At 39.1% G+C, this 23678-nt stretch overlaps 1 protein-coding gene across 3 annotated transcripts; it reads right to left on the bottom strand.

Moving 5' to 3' along the window:
- Positions 1-1080: 1080 nt before the first annotated feature.
- LOC135479009 (ATP-dependent RNA helicase DDX3X-like) lies at positions 1081-23313 on the bottom strand. Of its 3 annotated transcripts, none has more exons than XM_064758707.1 (16): positions 23216-23313; positions 21872-21959; positions 20869-21006; positions 16514-16606; positions 16073-16202; positions 13580-13828; positions 13014-13113; positions 11745-11883; positions 10121-10200; positions 9349-9444; positions 8318-8478; positions 7418-7707; positions 6578-6759; positions 5603-5720; positions 5108-5267; positions 1081-4449 (listed from the first exon to the last, which is right to left on the bottom strand). In XM_064758707.1, the coding sequence occupies exons 1-16, from the start codon at positions 23267-23269 to the stop codon at positions 4269-4271; spliced, it is 2259 nt and encodes a 752-aa protein (XP_064614777.1). In that variant the 5' UTR covers positions 23270-23313; the 3' UTR covers positions 1081-4268. The 3 variants fall into 3 exon arrangements, with proteins under 3 accessions (XP_064614777.1, XP_064614778.1, XP_064614779.1); XM_064758708.1 differs by having other exon boundaries at positions 20902-21006; XM_064758709.1 differs by lacking the exon at positions 20869-21006.
- Between the last annotated feature and the right edge of the window lie 365 nt (positions 23314-23678).

The raw sequence follows: 23678 nt of genomic DNA, 5'->3' as shown, positions 1-23678 counted from the left end.
ACTCAAAACAAAACAGATTTTGCCAGTGTTGTAAAAAGGACAAAATGCTGACTGCAAATCTCTTAACTAAATGCTATTAGATGAAGTGTTTCTTAATGTGTCTTGGTTTAGGACAACTTACAACAAGTAAAACATCTCAACTGCAAGTATGGTTAAACATACAATCAGAAAAAATATAATGGTTTATACACACCCCCTTGAACCCCAATCCCCATCCCCACTGGACCAGGTGAAAAATAAATCTATTTCCTATATCAGTCCCTTCTATATTATTTAGTCTTTGGTATACAAGGTTTACAAGTAGTACATTATCCCAATTTGTCCAAGACTCACAAATAGTCCCGAATTTTAAAAACACGCAAGAATGGAAGAGTTCAACATAAAATAAAAAAACATACCCCACATCTGCACAGCCCACACAAAAACGTCTAGGGTTAATATCAATACATAAAAGCTCAAAGACTACACTTAGGAGTCCTACAGCTCAGCACCTTTTAAGATTGGTCAATGAATGATTCATAAAAATGGTAAAATATACAGATCCTACTTTAAATTTCGAATGCAGATCTTATTACAACTACAACCAACGTGCCTTGAAGTCTTGAAGTTCAGTTTATAAATCGTCTTTTGGCAAGCACATCTCTTAATAGGATCTAACAAGACTAACATGAAGGCAGCTTTGTCGACACGACTCATCCATTCAAAACTCACTCACTACAGTCATTGTCTTCACCCACTACAGCATGAACGGCGATGTCAAAATAAAAGTATGTAGAATGTAATTTGTCTATGTCAATGGCTTACACCAGGCTAACTTGGCCACTAGGGGCATATGGGGATGAGGTTAAAAGTGGTGGGGTATTTATAATATATATATATATATATATATAACGTGTACGTTTGTATAAATGTCGAGACATTTATTCTTTCCTAGCGCCTTACTTTTAATAATACAAGGCATGGTCAGTCAAGGAGCTTGCTGGAATGTGAATAAAGGATTGTTCAAATTCTTGGCACACAAATATTACGATTTGGCATGCCTTAACGTCAGAATTTGACCCCCGCCAAAAAAAAAAAAAAAAAATCCTGCTAAGGGAAAAATGTACCTTAACAGACTCTCCCGGGCATGTTGCCTCTGCAAACCAATGGGACGACGGTATGTGCAACATCATCACTTGCCTCATCTGCAGCACTTAAAAACCTTAACAAGCAAACAAGCTTAGGAAAGTGATGGTTTTTCACTGTAGGTATGATCAAGCAAGTATTACAAAATCTTACCCATAGGGTAAACATAATTTTTTATTCTTTTTACAATAAGATTTAATTAACCATTAAAAGGGAGGAAAAAAAAAACAAAAGATTAGTAACTTTCTAATGTTGTATGGAGACATCAGTCTAAACCACTTTGGACTCCAGCATAAAATAATGAAATGAGTGTACAGTATTAAAACATGATAACCCTGTCAACAGTCTACCGACTAAATAAAACCTACACAACTCTATATAGACATCAGGTGTGTCAACTTTTAGCAATACTTCCAAAAAAAGAAAATAATGAGAACAGTGTAACGGCAAATACAGAAATCCATTGAGAAAAGAATTCTCACAAAATATTTGTATCAGGAAACGAAAAATCATTATACCATACATGAGAGAGTAATAATTTTCCCTCTTTTTTCCCCCCAAGAACACGAATGACAAGTGTTCATGGGGCAATGCCTTATCTTCAAAGTGTGTCAGCAGACATGCTAACAGGCACTTTCTTTGACACTTAGTACCTGGAGACAAAAGACTGGTGTTTTCTTTTAATTTTCCTTTAAACAAGTTTGAGATGAGGTCATTTAGCACATAGTTTGAATCTTGACCCGATATGTCCATTCGTCATCAGGTAAAAAAAACACAATTGATACGTTTGATCGACACCATTCTTTCGTTCACTTCTCGCTTGGCGACGACGCGCATTGCGGCCAGCGAAAGAAGTGTCATTTATCACAACAAGGCAAGTATAAAAATCCCATCGCATCTTTGGCTAGAAAAAAGGTTCAGTCCTTAGGTCTGGCCACGTCAGGCAGGTCACCAAACTGAGTTGATGTTTTTATTAAGTCCACATTAAGCTGTGTGCGATATATCTAATACACATCAAGTGCCCAGCGGCAAAATACATACATGATTACATATGCATACAAGATATACTGGTACATATGCAGGGGCCTCACTGAGCACCTCACTATCTACTACGTCGCAACGCACCCTTGTTCTTAGGGCAATACATACTTAAGGGATGGCGGGAGGGACAGTCAGACCCCGCCCACGCATCCGATCACACCACCCAAGCACACATACAAAATAGATGGTAGAAAAAGCTAGCTTTCATAGGACGGCATTATACATTACTAATGTAGTACACAGAAATATTATACATGTATAACTAAACCACAGAGATGGGTACATACTAACAAATTGTCTGGCAGGCACTGGGTGCAGGGAAACATTGTCTGTAGAACCAGATTAAATTACACAGAGCATTACATTCACACGCGGACACAAGCACATACAGAGAACGGCAACTGCTCGAACAAAGAACAAAAAAAAAAACAAAACACGGCCACAACCTCTTAACATGGCCCTTCAGCTGTTAGGAGTATAAAATTTTGTTTTACAGTGTGAGTGGTGCGCGTCGCAGACTTGTTGAATTATCAACAAATAAAAAGATATGAGCACATTTATCAAAAAAAAAAAAAAAATTTAAATAAGCAGCAAATGACCATGGTTAAATTTTGGAATTGCACTCAGAAACGCATCATGTGGGGTTAATATCGAGCCAATCGGCCAATTGTGAAGAAGCAGCAGTCACAAGGTGGTGAACAGCCAACTACAACGAAGTCACATTTGTTGTCCAAGAGAAAAAAAAAACCTCCGAGGGTTCCCCTCAAGAACAGACCGTAGTCACATGATGAAAACCCCCCAATCATGTGACAAAAGTCAAGAATACTGCTGCCTCTAACAAAAAAAAAAAAAAATCCACTGCAACAATTGGTCAAAAAGGATCTTTGGCACATGAAATTGTTTCATACAATGCAATGGACACACACGCAGACACACGGACAGACAGGCCTTAAGGCCAGCCTCTCCTTTCTGCTGAGCAACAGATTTGTAACATGGCATACAAGGTAGAAAATGGATAATAAGGGAGATTCCTTAAAGATCAATGAGGCTCAAACTTGTCACACAGGAGTTTGTGCGTGGTAAATCTGTACTTTACAGAAGATCCCCAACATATGGGGATGTCCCCTGGCAGATTACAAATGCAAGAACAATGTGGTACAATCGTTATTTTTCATGAAAAAAAAAAAAAGTAATTTTTTGGTCCTTTCAATTGTTCACGTTGTACAAAAACCATTTGTACAAACATTTATATCACACGTTCACAAGGAAATCTACACGTGTTATCACCTACTCAATCCTATACATCTGTCATTCACTATACTAAGCATTCCCAACAAGGGATTGCTTGTTTTTTCCTCGTATCAATGGATAGAGAGAGGCAGGCATTGGGCACCGAAGTATGCTCACCTCAGTGAATAATCCTTGGCAGTTGAGGGAAGTACACAATATCTAAGAGAAACAGTTCTCTTTCCCCCCAAAGAGTTCAACAGCCTTTGGGCAATACTGTAACCCAAAAGGGGCTACAAGAAGCAACACCTCTAGTTTGACTTAAAGGCCATTGCATAATTCAATGTGGTTGCACACTTGATTATCATAAAGAGTACAACTATATCAGAGTTGTCCTACAATGTGTTTAACATGTAAATGTCACGTTGAGAAAAGGGAAGTCAAGGAGTGGTTGAAAATTGAAAGAAACTGGCAAAAAATTTTTGATTTATCCAATCTGCAGGTATCTGGTTTACAAACTACAAAATTGCCAGCTCATGTTCGAAGTTAGCCATTTCATTTTAAATCTGATTAAAATAAAAAGAAAAAGAAAATCCCTGAATATGCATAACAGGAGCAAAAACAGCAGTACACATCTTAAACCCACACAGGAGAAAAATTATCAGTTCCATAATTTTCCTTGTTGTTAACGTTTTAAACAGATTCTGGTTCTACATTGATGTTACCCTGGACATGGTGGAAGCAATGCTAACAAAGCGAAAAAAAAAAAATAAAAACAAAAAGAAAGTGAACATCTGCAATTATGTGGTTGTATTTTAGTGAATAAAGAACTTGGATAAAGAGAGGAAAAAACCATAGCGTACAGCGACGACATCTTAGTTCCCAAACCAGTCGACCGGCTGCTGGGTGTAGGCGCCACCGTACGAGCCACCATAGTTCTGGTACTGGGTGAAGTTGTTGTAGGGCATGGAGCCGTAAGGTTGGGCCATTCCACCGTGCTTAGCTCCTCGAGTGTTCTGCCGATAATCACGAGCTCCAAATCCAGATCCTCCAAATCTGAAAAGCACAAAGACAACTTTAAGGTTTGCTTAGTTGACGAAATTCCCCAAAACTGATGTAAAATATGCACAAATTAAGAGCAAAGTCAGGCGCAAAAATGCCTCAACAGTGAAAACCTCAAAAAAAAAAAAAAAGAAAAAAAAAGAAAAAAATTTGACAACTCTTTATTCATGTCTTAAAACCATAATCAGTTTTGAGATTCTAAACCGTTGTTGAACTATGGAATAAATTTTTAACCAACATACACAAAAGCTACTGAATTCAACCTAAAAATTACCCCCACCCCTACCCCAAAAGAAGTGCTTTTTTCCAGTAGAATATAATCCTACCTTACAAACAAATTGTAAAATCTCAGAATCTGGCATAATAAGTCACTTAGTCATGGACAAAATCATTAGTAAAATGCAGTGTTTCAATTAGTTTCTACAGGACCTACAGGTTCAAGTACTTGAACTTTTTAACCAATCAGTGCAACATGTGAAAACCAACATTTTTATTTCCACACGAAAAACGGCAATGCTAGTAAAAGTGTGCCCCGACTGTAGCTTCACCTGAGAGGAAAAGGCAATTTGCAGGTAAAGTTCCCACCTACTGAGCACTATCTACCTTATGACAATGTTATTATCACTGCACATAACACAGTGTCGTCTCTTACCGTCTTGCACCACCTCGGCGGTTTGGTCCACTCGAGTGGCGAGCCTCGTATGCCATAGATTCCAGCCAAGACGGCACTTCCTGTTTGGCCTCTACTAGCAGCTCTAGCAGGTCACGCACCACGTTCTTGTTCTTCTCGTTGAAGAAAGATGTTGCAAGACCTGAACAAGAAAATTTTTAACAATTTATATCCCATGCTACACATATAAACCTTGTGTGTAATAAGCTGGTTTCTAATCGTTGGGGTCACAATAAATATGCAATGTTTCACTTGAATGAAGCAGTTATTGCACAAAAACCATCCTGCAGAGGTAAAACCGAAAAAGAAAAACAAAATTTCAAAATATAGTGAGAAAGTTTGACAAGTGGTCAATGAGCTGATCGCACTTTTCATGTGAAGTTGTCAAAATGTCATCGAACTGAGCAAAGGGGGCCTTCTCACTTCAATGCCATTTAACAAGAACTGCTTACAGTAACACTAGGAGGTTCTACTCACCAAGATTGCCCACGCGTCCAGTTCTGCCGATTCGGTGGACGTACTCCTCAATGTCACTGGGAAGATCAAAGTTGATGACATGACGCACATTACTGATATCCAGACCTCGGGCAGCCACCTACAACAATGTTACAGGCACAAATGGTCGATCTTATCTTCCACAAAGTAGAAACAAACAAAAGGGCAAGCTTCTCAAAATTCTCACACCTGCTAAATGTGTACTGCATAAACGACTGATTCGTCAGCTGCAGCCTCTAAAACAATAGACGCTTCCTTTTTTTACTGCAGTCATTACACTTCTGCTGTTACCAAACGTGGCTACCTATTTATAAAAAGGTTAATGTCAAGACGAACCGCCTGGTTTACAGTACCAACTTCTTGGAACACCGTTTCACTGGACTCTACTCATCAGAGTACAACGGAAGATTGCCTGTATCAAGGTCAACTGAACCTTCAACTCTATTTCATACATTAGATTCAGGTATTGTAGCCGGATTATATCAAATAGTGGTGGCTCTTTTGATCTGAACACGATTTTGCAGTAGTTGCTAGATCAAATCTACATCTTGCATACCTTAATTCCTCAACCTTTTCAACCACCTCTGAAACCCTTATTTTAAAATATTCTGACACAGCTATGGGGTGTAGAGAATTAATTTGCATATTTATGAAGCTTGCATCTTAAGTGACAGAAACAATTTATTTCAGCATCAATCTGAGAGTTGTATGCTTAAATTCCAAGTCAATAAAGTGCTACACTGGTTGAAAAGGTTGAACATCCACAGTAATCAGATTTGTAGGGTCATTGGCCAAAAAGCTCAAATGCAGTAATCTTGGTCATATTAGCGAGGGCCTCCACCTTGCCAGGCCAAAACTTGTGAGACTTGTAACGCAGCACAGCACAGCAATCATTTACTTTAACCAAAACTACACAACTCAACAGACCAGATTCTCTCTACTGGTTTGTGAACTCACAGCTGTAGCCACCAGGATTGGGGTCATCCCAGTTCTGAACGAGCGAAGAGCATCCTCTCTCTCGCGCTGGGAACGGTCGCCATGGATACTGGTCGCTGGGTATCCTTCACCAGCCAGGAAGTGCTCGAGGGCATCGGCGCCTTTCTTGGTTTCCACAAACACCAGAGTTAAGGACTCTGGGCCTGGTATAGAGGGAGAGAGAGACATGTAAATTGAAAAACAATGGTGATCATGGTATAAAGAGGCCATACAGGAGAATTTTGGCCAAGAATTCATATTCACGAATCAAATCTTTTGTATTTACCAAGAATATATTTGGTATATATTATTTTCTATAATATCTGTATATATTTTTTTTTACATTGCCTTTCAGTAAATGTAGAAACACACAGCTGCACTATTTATATCTTGAAATGATTCTAAAATAAAGTTATAATGCAACCTGCTTAATAAATTCTATCAACTTTATCATCAATTCTGACAGCACAGATTAAACCGAGATTGTTCAAGATGCAATTATTTGGGCTATTCTAAAACAGCAAAAATTCAATTGGATTAGCCCCCAAAAAACCAAATTTGAGTTTGAAGTACTCAGAAATAAATGTATGGAAGTCCCGCAAGACGACCAAAAATTCTTGATACTGAAATCCTTCAGCCTTTTTACATCTTTGCAAGGTTTTTTTTTTTGTTTTCAAACCATTATACTGATATGGCCAACCAGTCGTTGCACTATCCCCTTCATGCTGAACGCCACGTGAGGAAGTTACTTCCTCTGTTAAAGTCTTAGGTGTGACTATCCCCAGGATTGACCCTGGATCTACCTTGACAGTGTTAACCTACCAGAGGCATTGAGAAGATCGAGCAGGAAGGAGCGTTTCTCACTCTCTTCCACCCACACCACTTTCTGGGTGATGTTCTCGCTTGTGCTGCCTACACGGCCAACCGCCAGAAAGATGTAGTTATCCAGGAAGTCACGAGCCAGGATCTGGATTTCCTTGGGGAAGGTGGCGCTGAACATGAGGGTTTGTCGCTTTCCACAGGGCGGCATGGTGTCCTTCTCTACGATGCGGCGGATCTGTGGCTCAAATCCCATGTCCAACATACGATCGGCCTCATCCAACACCAAATACCTACACAGCAGAAACAAAGCAACCAATCAGAACACTTCAGACAGATGTGTATTAGTTTTTCCATACATTCAGTTCATATATATATATATATATATATTTTTTTTTTTTTTTACAGTTTACTGATTTGATGGGCATTTCAGTAAATAAACACCCAAAAAGCAAAGCAAGTGTTCAAAAAGATTTGTTAACATTAAGGATTTCTTTAAAGCCAAATTTCAATACATGTGACTGACCAGATGTTTTAACCTCAACTAGTTCGACATTTCAAATCACCAACTAACCCTACAGAGAAAAAAATGCAAACCAAAAAACAGATTTTATAATTTTATGGATTTTCTCCACACGCAGTCATATCTATACTGATCAGACGAGTTTTAAATTTAATTGTTTTGATTAGCATTTTTACAAATGGTTGTGAGGTTGTAAATGATTAAAAAATTTGAGAAGAGCAAACTTATCCATGAAACAGAATATCGAACATTTATACATATGTTGAGATCACACCTGCCATATGAATTCATCCATCTTCAAAATGCAATTCACCAATCTTCAAAAAGTGGCAAGTCCCAGACCTTCAAGGGTCACTCCCCAGACACTCCCAACAACTTACTTGCAGTGGTCGAGTCCAATCTTTCCCCTCTCAATCATGTCCACAAGTCGGCCTGGTGTGGCAACCAGCAGATGACATCCCCGATCAAGGTCACGCATCTGACCTCCGATGTCTGCTCCGCCATACACCACGCTCGGCCGAACATGGGACCGGTACGCAAACTGTGGAGAGGGAACATTCACGTAACACACTGGGTTTGAACCACCTACAGATTTCCCAGGCTTTCTCCAGTCCCAAAATACATGTTTTACATGCCACTCAATGCCTACATTTAACAATTATTTCATATAAAATGACCGTACTATTAGCTGAACTTACACAAGTGCAAGCCTACATACTGATACACACACGTACACGCAGTTTTAAAGATACTGGAAAAATTTCTCCTCATAATGTCTGCATACTACATGCATATGCAGTTGCTTTGGTTGCTTCTGCTGTGTGTTAATGTATCCGTTAAAAGTATGTATCAAGTTGGATTACAGGCATAACTAAAATATGCAAATAATACCAAACAAAAGAAAAATATAAGTGAACGTACAAACGTTCAAAATATAGCTTTATCCACAAACAACTTTTTCATGCTTAAGTCCACAAGGGATCACGAACCAATCCTTAACACTGAAGCTAAGATACACCATCATACAGTAGAATTTGATTGGTTTACAGACAATTATATTTTGTGTGTTACAAGCAAGCCAACACTAAAAAAATAAAACACAGAAATACAATAAAACTGTAAATCCCTGTTTTCTGATATTTTTCACTAATTCTGCCCATGACACAAGAATGAATGAATGATTATGGCTGAACGCCACATCAGCAATATTTCATCCATATTGTGGCGAGAACAAAGTGAAAACACGAAACGGTTGAAGTTTTCGATATGCCCACGACACAAGAAGTTGGCCTTATGTTATTGTCATGTGAATGTATGGAGGATACCAGAGGTCAGGTTTCTTCACCAATCTTCTCGGATAAACAAGAGAAGAGTGAGGAGTACGGTGAAATGTCAAACAAGGTCCTCTCACCTTTCTGGCTTCATCATAGATCTGCGAGGCAAGTTCTCGGGTGGGGGCCAAAACAAGAGCCAGAGGAAACTGCTTACGCCGACCAGACGTGCGACCCTGGGAACAAAAATCACAAGGTTTACAACATACACACAAGACCAAAGTTTGATTGCAATACATGAATTATGTGACGCTCCAGAGCATGCTATTTTAGCAAAATGTTGAGGTAGCCATCAACTTTGATCAAAGCTCCTCTTTTTACTTCATGTAATTCTCTGGCTACTTTGAGGTGGCTGGTTACTTTTCCACAGTAGACTTCTTCAAAAAGATAGTGAAACCTTGAAATTTTTACTTGTCACTTATACCTCCACTTATACATCATACATGTATGATTTAGAATCCCCATTTAACTGTTACATATATTGCTATTTTCCTGCACAGCTTTACACTTCTTTATACAATACCTTGTCCCACACAGGAGTTTTCCAGGCCAAAACTTTATGGCCGAGATACTATTTTGCACCAGTCTTTATCACATTAAAACCCAGTTTCCTATCTCCTGAGTTTCCCTTTCAAAACCTGGAATCCTTGTCGTATACCAGCCTTATTTTAACTTCCTAACAAAACAGATGCATCGATGAAATACTTGACAAGTCAGGCGTTACTATCACAAAACTTTTCTTGTAAATGACATCGCCTTATGGAAGTAAAACCTACACAATGACTTCTACGAGAAACGACGAAGTTTTGTGGAAGTGGCCTCAGCTATGTAAGTAATGGCTTATGCTTTTACCTGGTTCTGCACATCAGGGGGGCCATTTTCATAGATCTGGTTCAGGATTGGGACAAGGAAAGCTGCAGTTTTACCAGAACCTGTGGAAAATAGACGAAGGCAACGATGTAGGAAAGTAGACAAGGGCAACAATGTAGAAAAGCAGACAAGGGCAACAATGTAGAAAAGCAGACAAGGGCAACAATGTAGGGAAGTACACAAAGGCAACGTAGGAAAACAATGTCAAATTAAGACAATGTAGGGAAAAAAACACAAAAGTAATGTAGGAAAACAGACAGCACTACCATATCAATTGTTAAAATACTACTCATGAAATTTGAGTCAACAGGTTGGTGCGAGATATTCAATTCTCTGTCGATGATGCTTGTCTGCAAGCTGCACACACATTCCAGGGCCCAGAAATTATCTTCTGACAGTCACTACATGGTGACTGAAGAAACAACTGCCATCAGAATCATACTAGTATCTTCAAAGCTGAAGCTCACAGCGAGGCTACAGTGTATCATCATATGGCAGAACTATCAAGCTAACCTTATGTAGTGCAGGATGGTGAGACCAAGATTCTTATTCAAATACTGGAAGATTTATTTTATCCCTTTACGATAAGGTTTCTAATCTACTGTATTTCATCTAAAGTTTTTTTAAAAGGGACACACTGCTTGATTCTGATCGATTCATTCACCTTATAGGACAACTTGAGAATTTTTTTGTGAAATTTGATTAATATCAGGAAAAGTTATGCGTTGATATTTTACGGTCATAATGTGCTGCTGAAACTGAATTATTACAGATCAAACTTTATGTGATATACAGTATTTAAAATCTCAATTCTGGACATCTGACTGCTGATTCGATCATGAAATTTAGGAGCTGAATTTGAGTTTATTTAATACTAAAATCCCCAGCCAATGAGAGTAAGAGTCTGACGCGCAACAAACTTCCACGCTTAAAAACTGATGATACACCACCAAAAGCTGGCTTAACCCTACTTTAATTGTCACTATGGGCTACAACGTGACAGTATTCAGAACATACACACAAATGATATTCAGATGCTCAGGTTGAGCCCAGGTCAATATGTAGCAAGCAGGATTTTCACTTAGAATTGGAAAAGGAGGTCAGAGTTCAAAAGTAGGCGACTGAACTACAAGTAATTATGTCACCGTTAATACTGATTTAACTAATAAGAATAGTCAAAGTAGGCAGATACGGGAACGGGGTCTGCAGCCTGCTACGGGGACGGCAGCACACAGCTGTCTGCAGCCTGCTACTTGCCCTTTTCGTACAGCTTGGGCAAGACATGCATGATGAATAACACACTACTAGTGCCATTTTCACTTACAGGACTTGACCTGGGCGAGCTACTTCAATCCTCAGCTGACTATCTCCCCAGTATTCAGTCAATACTGTAAATATTCAACCTTTTCTCATGTTTGCACAATGTTTGTTTAAGCATATTCCAAGGCCATTATTTTGTGTAAACTGATAAAATAATACTTCTTGTCAAGCCCTGAAACTGACCAACCCAACAAATGTAGAATTGCGCCAAACTTGAGGCAGATATACGTGCTTTGTGGACAGGACTGTTTCCGGTCGCTTAATTGCAGACTTGGACAAATCTTACCTGTTTGGGCGCAGGCCATCAAGTCCCTCTTGCCCAGCACAATGGGAATAGCGTACTTCTGTACTGGTGTTGGCTTCTCGTACTTGCTCAGGATAATATTGTTGCGAATGATTTCTCCCAAAGAGTTCAGCTGGTGGAACTACAAAGTTATAGCACCATAGTCAGCAAATTATAAAGCAATATTTATGCTTGTCATTTAACTGAATTGGTTGGCATTCCATTAACCAATGACTAAGGGACCATCTCCATAAATCACTTGCTTCGGGTTCTTTTCAAAGGAATTAAACAAATGAATCTCAAAGGAGGAGTGTCCAGTTTTTTTTCCATGTTTAAACCGAATGGGCAAATGAAGGGCAGATTTAGTTCATTTTTTCCGAGAAAAAAAAACACACACACGAATGCGACCGATTTATGGGAACAGTCCTTAAGTTATCATACAAAATGAAATCCAATTTCCTCACTTATACATTTTCATAAAATTTTCCGCCATAAGATATGTACAAGACTTAAGTCTATAAAATTTGAACCACCAATTTGAACAGTTGCAATTTCCACATAAAATATATCAATTCAAAAAGATAGGCAGTTGCCTATCAATTCAAAAATGTCAGAAAAACAAACTGCAGAGTGCTGGGTCCGTACAGACCAAACGGCTCAACTCAAAATTTCACACACAGCTACAATCAAAATGTTTTGCTGTAGGAAATCTGAAATTTGTACACTGAACCTTTATTGCACAACAAGGTAGGAGCCACAATTTGAGAGAGTGAGTGAGTGAGTGCTTGGGGTTTAACGTCATATTTAACAATTTTCCAGACATGACGACGAAGGAATCCTTAGAATGCATGTAATATGCCTCCTTGTTGCAGGATGGATTTCCACCCCTTTTTTATCTAGTGCTGCTTCACTGACACGCCTTTACAAAGGCAAGTAAACCGCTCCACCTGAGCCATTATACTGATACGGTTCAACCAGTAGTTGCACTATATGTTGTTCTTGCTGAACGCCAAGGGAGGAAGCTGCAATTTCCTCTTTTAAAGTTTAGGTTTCGAATTAGGATTGACCATGGATCTACTGCAACCAAAGCGGACGCTCTACCAACTGCTAACGGGGCCGGTACAGGAGATCTTGCCTGTTATTTTGGCTTTTTTCAGCACTTGCAATTTATGATTACAGTTGCTTGATAAATCAACATGCATCATACATGTACATGCTACCAAGGGAAATGGGACATTCAGAGCCAATTCTCCTCTAAACAGCGCTACTCACATCATCAATATGTTCAGGGCAGTTATCTCCAGAAGCCTCCACAGGGATGTCCTCATATTTGTCAAAGTTAATGCCGGTGTTACCGCCTCCAAACAGGTCTCTGAGGACACAAAGTGCAAGTTTAGTCATAAAATAAAAAGTTGTTTTGGGTTACTTGGCAGAAAAATTTAAAAAAAAAAACAAAAAAAAAAACCTAGCAACTAAGTGTAGACCTCAAATAACATGAATATGATCAACCCACACAGAAAGCAAGTTTGTCCACAACAGTAGGCCTTCATCTCGGGAAATACAGGAGACAAATGTTCTAGACAGGGCAGCCTTTCCTGTCAGTGTCAAGTAGGCCGATTCAAGCAAAAATTGATAAATTGTGGAACTATATCTACAATTAGGCTAAATATGCAATCTTAATACAATATTAAGCAATTTCAACCCAACAATGAATCAATAAAAAATAAATCTAAAAAAAAAATTGAACTTCTCTTAATTTGGGCTTTTCATGGACCTTTGGCTCCAAATTGAGCATCCATTGTGGGTATGCAAAGTTGCCAACATGACTGCCTACTCACTGTTCCATTCTCTCGTTTCGCTGCAGGGGCACTGACCAGTCCACATCGTTAGCTACAGGCTCATCCTTCCAACCACGGTCGTTCCTGTCCCAGCGGTTGCTGCCACCCCAACCTCCTCCACCACCCCCGCCGCCGCCACGACGCATGTCTCTGTCATCATCTAGGTTGTCCCAGCGGCTTCCTCCCTGGGAGCGGTTGTCGTTCCAGCGCTGTCCATCATTTCCGCCCCAGCGGTTGTTGTCATAAGAGCTAGTAAGAAGACAAAAATGACTGAGCAAAATTGAGCAAGACGTCAAATGACAAGGCTAAGCCTATCAGGAGTGGAGGTTAAAACATGTGACCTCCATGCACAACCAAGACTCCTGACCCAACATCATTTGCTAACATCCTTTGGGGTTTGACTTTATGAGAATGATGACTATTTTAAACTGCCACAAGTTTGACACTAACTTTCCAAACACTGATTCGAATGATTGGTGTTTATAAGGTCATGCATCAGATGTTTACACTTGCAGGGATTCATACACCTATTTTTGATCTCGGTATTCTGTGGTAAAATTCGGTCAAACAATGAATACTTAGGTAAAATATAAAAAACCTCAATTCTAGGTTTTTTCTTGTACAAATAATAAAATTTTTGGTTAAAAACTGAATTGTATTTGAATCATACGCATAGAGTTTGTCTTCAATCGTCAATAACTAGACCCGTGACAAGCCAAAGTAGTCAGCCGTGATTTTCACGATCAAGATAGCAAAAAATGCAGCCTAATTGTGCCGACACAGGCTGAGTAAATGGACTCCATCCGTATTGCTTTCTCCAACAGTGTATAAAAGACTGACAGCCATCACAGAAGATTTAAGATCAAGCATTCCTTTAACACATACTGCTAATCACATAATCCATTCGGCAACTTTTAAGGTCAGTCTGGCAGAATCGAGTCAATCTGGCTGCCTCATCAAATCTTCATATTGATCTGCTTAACTCAGTAGAAGCACAGAGACTCGTCCGCTAAGCATATGTAATGTGATGTCAAGTATTTACGATTTATGGATTTATATAAAATATAAATAAAAAAAAAAAAGTGTACAGTGCAAAATACTGTGTATAACATTAAAGAGATGGCACATGTATCTGTTTTATATAGGGAGCAGGCACCTGTTTGAATCAATTACTAAATCTACGCAGTGAATTTACTATTTGTGATTTATATTAGTTTAGCAATGGACGGGTGTAAATCTCTGGGCCAAATAATCACGGACACATTCAAACAATATGTTCTTCCCAGCTGGAGGCATCCACTGGAGCCCCTTGTATTGGCACCAGACGTGTACTGTTTGGCACATCCCATGTTAAGCCAAAAGGTCAGGTGTAAAGATACTTTTTCTCAGGTCAAAAGTGTGTCAGGGATCATGTAATTGGCATGATCCCCCCACCAAAAAAAAACTGGTTGCCAGGAAATGTATCCCTTTACTGATACATTGTTGCAATGTGAAAATATAGAGGCACTTAATATAGGCAGACCTGTGCATTTTTCAAATCCAAACAGTTAAGTTCATATACAAGGACACAGCAGATATTTCACCCTAGAACTCCATACAACACATGATCTTGACTTCCCTCTTCCTGAAGTATATGCATTTTACCCGCAATGTAAATTGGGTCAAAGCTATTCAGTGATCTGAGGTGAGGCTCTCTTGGTGCTTATTCCGTTTTCCTGTATGCAGTGTTTTCCAGTGCTTGGTTATGTTATGGTTTATAACTGTTTTATTATAATTATACATGTATCTCTGATCAGGATAGGCCCTGTCTTTTTTGATGACATATGCAGGGTTTGTAACTTTCATTATGTACATGTACCTCTAGTCTGAGAAGGGTAACCCTCAAATCTATTTTGCACTTTTTACATGTTACTTTTGATATGTTAGTTTCTTTCCTTTAATATAACAACCAACAACTGAACATGCATCACTGTTTACAACTCTTTACAACTGTTCTATTATACAACCTATATCTCTGATCAGAATAATATACTTGTAATAGTATATGTGTGTACCAACAATAGAATCATGATCAGAGATGAACCTCAAATGACACTAAACTCAATATATACATATTTCACATATTCTTTCACGTTAACAAAATTACTGGTCGCTAAAGTGGAATTTAATGCAATACTAGGTTAAAGTCAGCCTTTAAAGTATAAGTAAACTCAATATGACTAGAAAAAAATTCAATTTTGAGCTTCCGGTTGGACTTCCTTCAATCCCTGGGAGATAAAAGTTACGCACTTACTGTCCAATATTATTTCTCAAGTATTTGTCAGATATTTGCTTTAACAAGGTCGTATCCTAAACTGGCCACAACTCACCCAAAATCTGGCTATGATTTGAACATGTTTATGCTTAACAACTGACCTGCCTACAATTCTTATACCAAATCAATCTTTTGCTTTTGCCTTGGACGAGCGATAGTGTTACGGCTTGCGGACTCACCGATTGTTTCCCCGGTACTGTCCGCCACCACCACGGCCGCCTCTGTAGTTGTTGTAACCACCAGGGGCTCCTCCACGGTTGTTGTACGGCTGATAGGAACCCTGGTTAGGGGGTGGTCCTGGAGGCATGGCTGCAACCACAATGAAACAAAGGTAATGATACATGGTATTATCAACTCTTCACAGGACAATCCATGTTCAGCTCGAACACAAAGCCCAATGGTTGGCGTGAAATTCATTTAGAACAAAACCCTGCTTTATTAGATGAGCTTGTGTTCTCAGGTCAGTACTATCAGTTTGAAGAAAATTCACTTTGAAGAAAGGAATTTCACATTAGATGAACTGTATCCCACAGCTTACATCTCTGACTGTTCCTTTGGGGTTAAAATGCTATGTTTGGGAACCCCACAACCATCCACAGACCTAAAGTGACCCTTCTCACCTTGTGGGTTGTATCCAGGAGGAAGCATTCCATTGAACTGTGGTGGGAATCCTCCCCGTCCACCTCCACCTCCGTAACCACCACGGTAAGCATCTGTAACCACAACAATACACCAAACATCAACGACAAACAAGCACACCATCTAGAGCTACAAAGCTTGACCGATGGCTTTCACATGTTTGACCTATCTGAAATGGACGCATCTTAATATAATCTGCCTTTTTTTGGACAATAGATTTGAGTATAGTGAACTTCATCAGAAAAAGATCCAGAACTGTCCGCTTAAGCTTTTAACTGCTTATCCTATAATTTCACACTGGCAGAAAAATCAAAATTTGCAAGTCAAACATGTTTGATGAAGAAAAATTACGAGACATGCTATAATTATTAACAGGGCTGCTGTCTCCAAGGCCCTTACAACTCCTACAGCCTTTACCTTTCTTACCTGGGCATTCCTGCAAGAAACTTTACTGAAGTTCATTTTGGCAGGTATCATTCCTTATTTCCTCAGCCATTAATACACTGAAGTTCCTGGACATTAAATGTATCCATGAGCTTCGGTTCTCCTTTGTATACTTATTTTTTCTTCATTTTGTATATTTCTTTATTAATTTCATATTTTTTAAATAACCACCAAACTATAAATTCTGCCCGGACAGGCCTAGTATTTGGGGAGCAGTCTTTCTCCAAGTATCAAATCACAAGACCAGTTTCAACAGAGCCTGCATATATGTACATGTAATATCAATAAATCTAAATCTAAATTCCGAATTGCTTACAATATTTGTTAACACAGCTATTAACACATTAAAATTCATTTTAATTGATTTGATCAGCGTGTTATGCTGCTCTTTAAAATTCAACGCATACTCCACAGCTTTGAATTGAATCCAGTTTGTTTTCCAAAACAAGCAGACTAAAATCATACATATTTAACCGCTATCCAGGCAACAACCACTATTTGAAGAATATTGGGGAGTTAAGCTGAGAGACCAACACATCCATCAAGTTGAATGTTGAATGTTGAATAAGCGTAGTCTTAGAATTCCACTGTCAGTGCATGCTACTGCCAAAGTCTGCTTTATTCTCCAGGTAGTCCCAATTTTTTATCCACATATCCATAAATTTCAACCACGATGAACAGTTACAAGCTATAATCCTTCAAGCCATGTTATGTACCAAACAACCTTAGGCCATGCTTAAATATGTTTGTTGAGCATAACAGAACCTACCCTCTAAAAAATGGGCCCTATTTTAAGTTAGTAAAGGGATCTTTTTTCGGTTTTTCTGTCCGTGTCAGTTTTGGTAACATCAGACTAGCCAGAAGAGAAAAAAAAACTATCAATAAACCATATATTTTTTTATGGGGATGGGTTAAAAACCAAAGTTTTATAACGATGACTTTATCTAAAGAAGAAGAAGAAGAAAACTTAAAACAATGACAATGCAGGCTGTAAAGAGCACATTTTTGTCTATCTGTTGGTGCCTGCTGCATAATTTTTCGATTTTTCCTCGCCATACACAAAGCCTGAAAACGGCAAAGCTGGCATAAATCGCAGAGTTCATCGTGTCCTCCATCTTTAACATCCTGTAATTTACGCTGGGAGTGTGTTGCCTCTCAGTCAAGGAGAGTCGTTAAAACTGCCAGCTTGTTCGTGTAAACTCGGAACCTACATCCAACATTCCGGTTTCCCGATCGTCAAGTGGAAAACTAACTGTACTGTTCGCTACCTTCTGGGAAAACTAATTCTTTCGGAAATGTACAAACTGCACTTCGGTGGTTTACGACGGCAATTCTCCTCTTAACACAGAAGACTTCAGAACTAGCTCTTTGGCAAAATGGAGTTGGCCACAGTGGAGTTTGGCACCGACTTTATAATTTATCAACTTGAGGTACATATCAGAATTTTTTTTTATGGCATGCACCTGCGAGGAAAGGCGTACTCTCTTCAATGGTATTTAAATTTTCTTCTCCTTTAAGGTACCATCCACTACATTGAAAAAAATTAAAGGTCATTATGAGGTTCCAAATTTAGGAAGAAAATTCAAATTGATTTAGGACTGACATAACTTGGAGTAAAAGACAGCTGGGGGATGCCTTTTCCAAGTTACCATAGTTTTCACCCTGCCCAAATTCATAGAGCTTCACGGATATAAAAGGGCAAATAGATAATCTGATGTCTGAGAATACAACTAGATTTAGGTTAGTCTCTGGATTTATGATCTAGGAAATGACACCAATGACCTTAAAACATTCTATAATTAGCCCATCGTAATCATTTTAAAGGGTTGAACATTACACCATGCAGAGCCTAATCTTTAGACCATCATTATGGAAGGCAGAAGGCACACTGGAGAATAAAACTACACTGATGCTAAAGGCATGACTAGGTTGTCACATCAACATAATGAGATAAATGTAAACAAAACCAAAACGGATTGCGCCATGGAAACAGAAGGAAAACTTAAGATGTGTGTTCAAATGATATTTCGTAGAAATTCACAAGATTTGTAACAAACATGAAATTTTTTTGGGCTGAAAAGCACCAAGATATGGATTGGATTCAACACTTGTCCATACTTGAATTGTTTACATGCACACATATCTGGGATGAACTTCAATACTCGAGTATTATTAAATTAAGGCACTGCTTACAACTTACAATAACTCAAGGATCCAAATTCTGAATTTCACATGCTGTAACTTTGTGTGACCATGGAAACTTTTGAACACAATTTTGATCAGGGCTTTAAGAAAGAAGCTTTCTTCCAGTATCAGTTGCTTATCTTTGCAATAGCAATATTGCTTATCTTTGGAAGCAATATTTGATCACTTCACATAGCCCATGGATTTCCACTTGTGATCATACCTATGCATGAACCTCTTCTTTGTCTGCTGTTTGGTCTTGGAGTAAGCTTTATCAACATTTAAGAAGCAACTGCCAAAAGTCTACATAATTAGCACAAACTATAATTAACTTTAGAACCGGTGAGCAGACCACCGAGGACATTTAGCACCAGTTTAGAAACCAGGTATCAAGTTGACAGATTGGACGCATCATGATGGTGTGTAAGTTAGACAGGTGTCCGAGTTGACTTAAAACATCACCATTCAAAGATAAATGCATCATTTTTAACCAAACCCCACAGAATGATTATTTACCAAGCACTCCCTCATCTTTTATGGATTTTCCAAAATTTTCAGATCATTTCCATCCACCAAAAACAAATTTGATCACCAAATATCTGTCCACTTTTTGCCTCTAAATGTTTACTGCCACACTCCAACACCAAATGCCACAGTTCTTATGTGAAGAATAAGTTTACTGCAAACTGGAAAGGAAAGTGCAAATAATGTAGGGTGGGGAGATCTAACTGTCCAGCCATGAAGTACATTTCATGCAAAATCATTCCCAATAGCAGAGCCAAGATCATACATTATTGTCCAGAAACCAAAAATAAATTTTGGTCAACTTCTGCTATGGCACAGACAAAAATAAATTTCAACTGACTTCAAAGAGAAGCAGGAACCAAATTAAATTTCTGCCCACTGCATACAGGAATATCCAGAAAACAAAATAAATTTCAGGTGAATTCATACCAAGGACCAGAAACCAAAAATGAATTTCTACTTTGATAAAACTGGACCTTGCTTTCTTTTTTTTTTTTAGTCAGACAGCCATGGTGACAGATTTGCATCTATTAGCAAAAAAGAAAGCTCATTTCTTTCATCACTTTATCTGTGCAGGTTTCAAACTTTTCCTACACATGCTTTTGTTAATAGCATTTAAAAGATCTGTGCTATACTCCTGCTCACTGGACAGCCAGTCTGCAATCTGTGTTTGCTCAACTGTCTACATGCCTAGGTTATTTACAGTTTTTAATAAATGATGTAGTCAGCTAATACTTTGCAAGGGATGAAAGAAAGATAAATAAACAAGAGTTTAAAACTGAAGAAAATGAGTGAAAGTAAACAATGGTGACTAGAGTCCACATGTGGGATGCAGAGGTCAAAATGCGCCAACTCTCCAGTCAACTTCTGGTTTTCTCAATTTCATATTTTCACTATCTCAAAAACATAACTACTCCAACCATCTGTCAGGCTTAGATAGCCAAGGCAAGTTTTTCGTTTAGAGGTTTCCCACAGCCAAAATTACAAAAATATTCTATTCCAGGTTGACATCAGTTGATACTTAAGACATTTTATGTTTGGCTAGCAAATTAAGGCTACATTTTGACCTCTAGAGATGTGTGTCTGACACTGGCTTTGGGGTTGACTGAGTGTAGTGTGCTGGTCCCTTTGCCATCTCCGCCCCGCTGGCCCCAAGGCCAGACCCTCGCGTAGACCTAGTCACCTGGCGTGGGCAGCCATTCTGCGGGGAACCAACCTCTTCCCGGCCCCCTAGGGTAGCCCGTCAGGTCCGGCTGCGGTGGGGGCCCACCAGCTTGGCTTCGCATGTGTGGAGGCACATAGCGCTGTCCTTGGGGTTGGCCTGTGTAAACACGCCGCAAAAAAAAAAATCTAAGCCACTATTTTTGTGTGTGCTTTGATATGAGGGCCAGTCATTATAAGGTAAGTATGCCTTAAATCTTAATATCAGTCCTACGCTGAAAGAAAAATTTAGTCCAGACTGAATTTAATATTGGGATTAACTGCTAAGAACCTTTTAAACTCGGCCCAACAGAGCATAATATATTCGTGAAGTTGGGAACATGTTTCGCATATACCAAATTTACTAGCTTAGACTGAACATTAAGTCCAATAAGTACAGGAGTTCTCGGCTAGTTCGATATACCCCATCACAGCTAAGGTCTCCTATTCGAGGACATACTGCTTTTAATTGCACGTTGCCATACAGCATCTCAAACCAATAACACTTACACATAATTGGCACATAAGATAAGGCAGCATTGAAGGAACTTTCTGTTTTGGTTGGTTTTTATCAAAGTTAATGCTGCTGGTTGAGGCCATATAGTTTCAGGGGCAGAGGAAACCAGGATTTCCCCAAATGACATTGCTAAAAGGCAAGAAATGTTCACTCAAGATCTAGCCCTGCCACTGCTGTCACCTAAATTCCTTTGAGACCGGGAGATCAGTAAAAGCAGAAATCTCCTAAAATTTCCTGCTGAAGGCTGGAACTGAAATAATACCGCACGAACGGCTTAACAGTGAGCAATCCGCCCACATCTGAAAGTGTGAACATGACTCTGGTTTTTGCTCAGAGCCCAATCTGGTCAGAGTACAGAACCAGTCAACAGCTTTTATTTACAACCACCTGTATGTTTCATGCACAAGACCTGTACAAGGCCGGGAAATTCTTCAAATTATTCCAGCTGAGCAACAACTCATTTAAATACCTTGGTAATTGTTTCTCTGGTAGCCTTGGTGATAGTCACCCCGACCCCGGCTGACACGCCCTCCGGCATTCAAGTCTAGCCCAGCAAACTGAAACAGAAACATGCAGGAGTTATCACACAATGCGTCACAAGGCAAAATTCAGGTCCAGAAAATTTAGATCCAAAGGCCTGCGAGGATTTACTGAAGACAAAATCCATGTGGTAACACCAATATACAATAACCCAGACTGTTTGTTGGCCACCACCTTAAAAGGTGGAAAATAAGGGCATGCACGCAAGGTTTTCAAGAAAAAACTACTTCAACAAAAACTGGCGTTACCTATCACATAATTCCTCCTTGAAATCAAAACCTCCAGAAGTCAAAAACGTGATTCCAGCGAACGAATTTGGTAAAAAAAGCTCACTTCCCCACCTCTTAAATTCTTTAACTGAAGGCTTCACAAGTGTGGTGGCCTTTCAGATATCCTACAAAACTGGCAGTGATCTCTTTGCCAGTGATTGATCCTTACAGCATTTACAGCAATATGACAAGCTGCTGTACGTGATGTTTTGAAAGCATAAAGGTGAAGACTTGTGGACAGCTTTTTACTGCATTTGTAACTGGATTTATTTCACTGAAGTTTTATAAAACTCAAGAATGTTTCACTTATATCATTGCAGCCGGCATTATAGTATTTGCTGCTAGAGGTAAGGTTTTAAATGTGGAGGTTGCATTCATGGATCACTTTTCCATGTTGTCAAGGTGGGTTTTTTCATTAGAAATGCAAGCCTTACGGGATAGTGGTCATTACAAAAACAACCAGTCTAATGTATTCATGAGTTCATCTCCGAAGGGCAGATTGAAGTTTAAGTTTCATAAATATACTATTTACGTGTATGAATGAATATGAAACACCAGGACATAAAAAAAATTCGGAAAACATACATCTATTAATCTGATAGTCGGGGTCTAGAAGTTATTTTTCCATGCCTGCAGCTTAACTCTTGGTACAGCAATCGGCCGTCTGCACGTGTACGCCCAAGATCGTTTGACCACACAGACCACGTGATCTTTGGGGATGAAAAAAATAATCGCTTCCTTACTTCAAAGAAATGAATCAACACTTTCATTCAACGACTTAAGTTAACTACACACCACAGAGAGTTAAAGTAACGCAAGCTTTGACAAAAAGTGTAAGGACTACATCACATAATGCAGACAAAAAGTAAAATAAGCCGGCCGCCATTTTGTACCCTTGGAGTCGGTAGGAGTTTGCATTGCTCGAAAATTTACGCAAGAATTTGTCACAAAAAGCACCTGGAATCCAGAATAAACCGGCAACCATCAGAACACTTATTATTTACCTGCTGTTCTAGACCCTTTCCATTCTGAGTGGAATCATTAGGCATAGCACTCATTGAGAATAGATGTTCTGGTATCGCGAATGATGGTGTCTTTTCGCTGATCCTGCTCCCTGACAAAGAAAGGAAATTTATAGGCAGGTGGTCCACGTGACCTATTGGAGGGACTGTTAGCAAAAATCCTACATCACATCGCGTACACCCTAATTGACAAAGAATATTGTCAACTTAGCTGTTTTGGAAAGAATGAATAAATTATGATCCTTAGATAAACACGCAAACCAGTGGCAGGATCCAAAAATAATGTTTTTTTTACAGAGAAATGTAGAAAAGTATTTAGTAAAGAAGAGTGGACCCCTCCCAAAAATAAGAACTCCAGAAGTCGTAAGGGTAATTATTCACAAGTTTCAGATAGTTACGAGCATGTGTGTTTTATGGAACAGTTTGGTGCCTGTTGTGATTATTT

The sequence above is a fragment of the Liolophura sinensis genome, chromosome 12 (genome assembly GCF_032854445.1).
Source record: "Liolophura sinensis isolate JHLJ2023 chromosome 12, CUHK_Ljap_v2, whole genome shotgun sequence".
NCBI lineage: Eukaryota > Metazoa > Mollusca > Polyplacophora > Chitonida > Chitonidae > Liolophura > Liolophura sinensis.
This window is presented reverse-complemented; position numbering and strand designations above follow the sequence as displayed.

Excerpts from the sequence above, each read along its gene's own strand:
- LOC135479009 (XM_064758707.1), bottom strand. The coding sequence starts at position 23,269 with ATGAGTGCTATGCCTAATGATTCCACTCAGAATGGAAAGGGTCTAGAA. Across the intron at positions 11,884-13,013 it reads GCCCTGAACATATTGATGAT|TTCCACCAGCTGAACTCTTT; the intron begins GTGAGTAGCGCT and ends ATAACTTTGTAG. Across the intron at positions 10,201-11,744 it reads GATGGCCTGCGCCCAAACAG|GTTCTGGTAAAACTGCAGCT; the intron begins GTAAGATTTGTC and ends TATTTTCCACAG.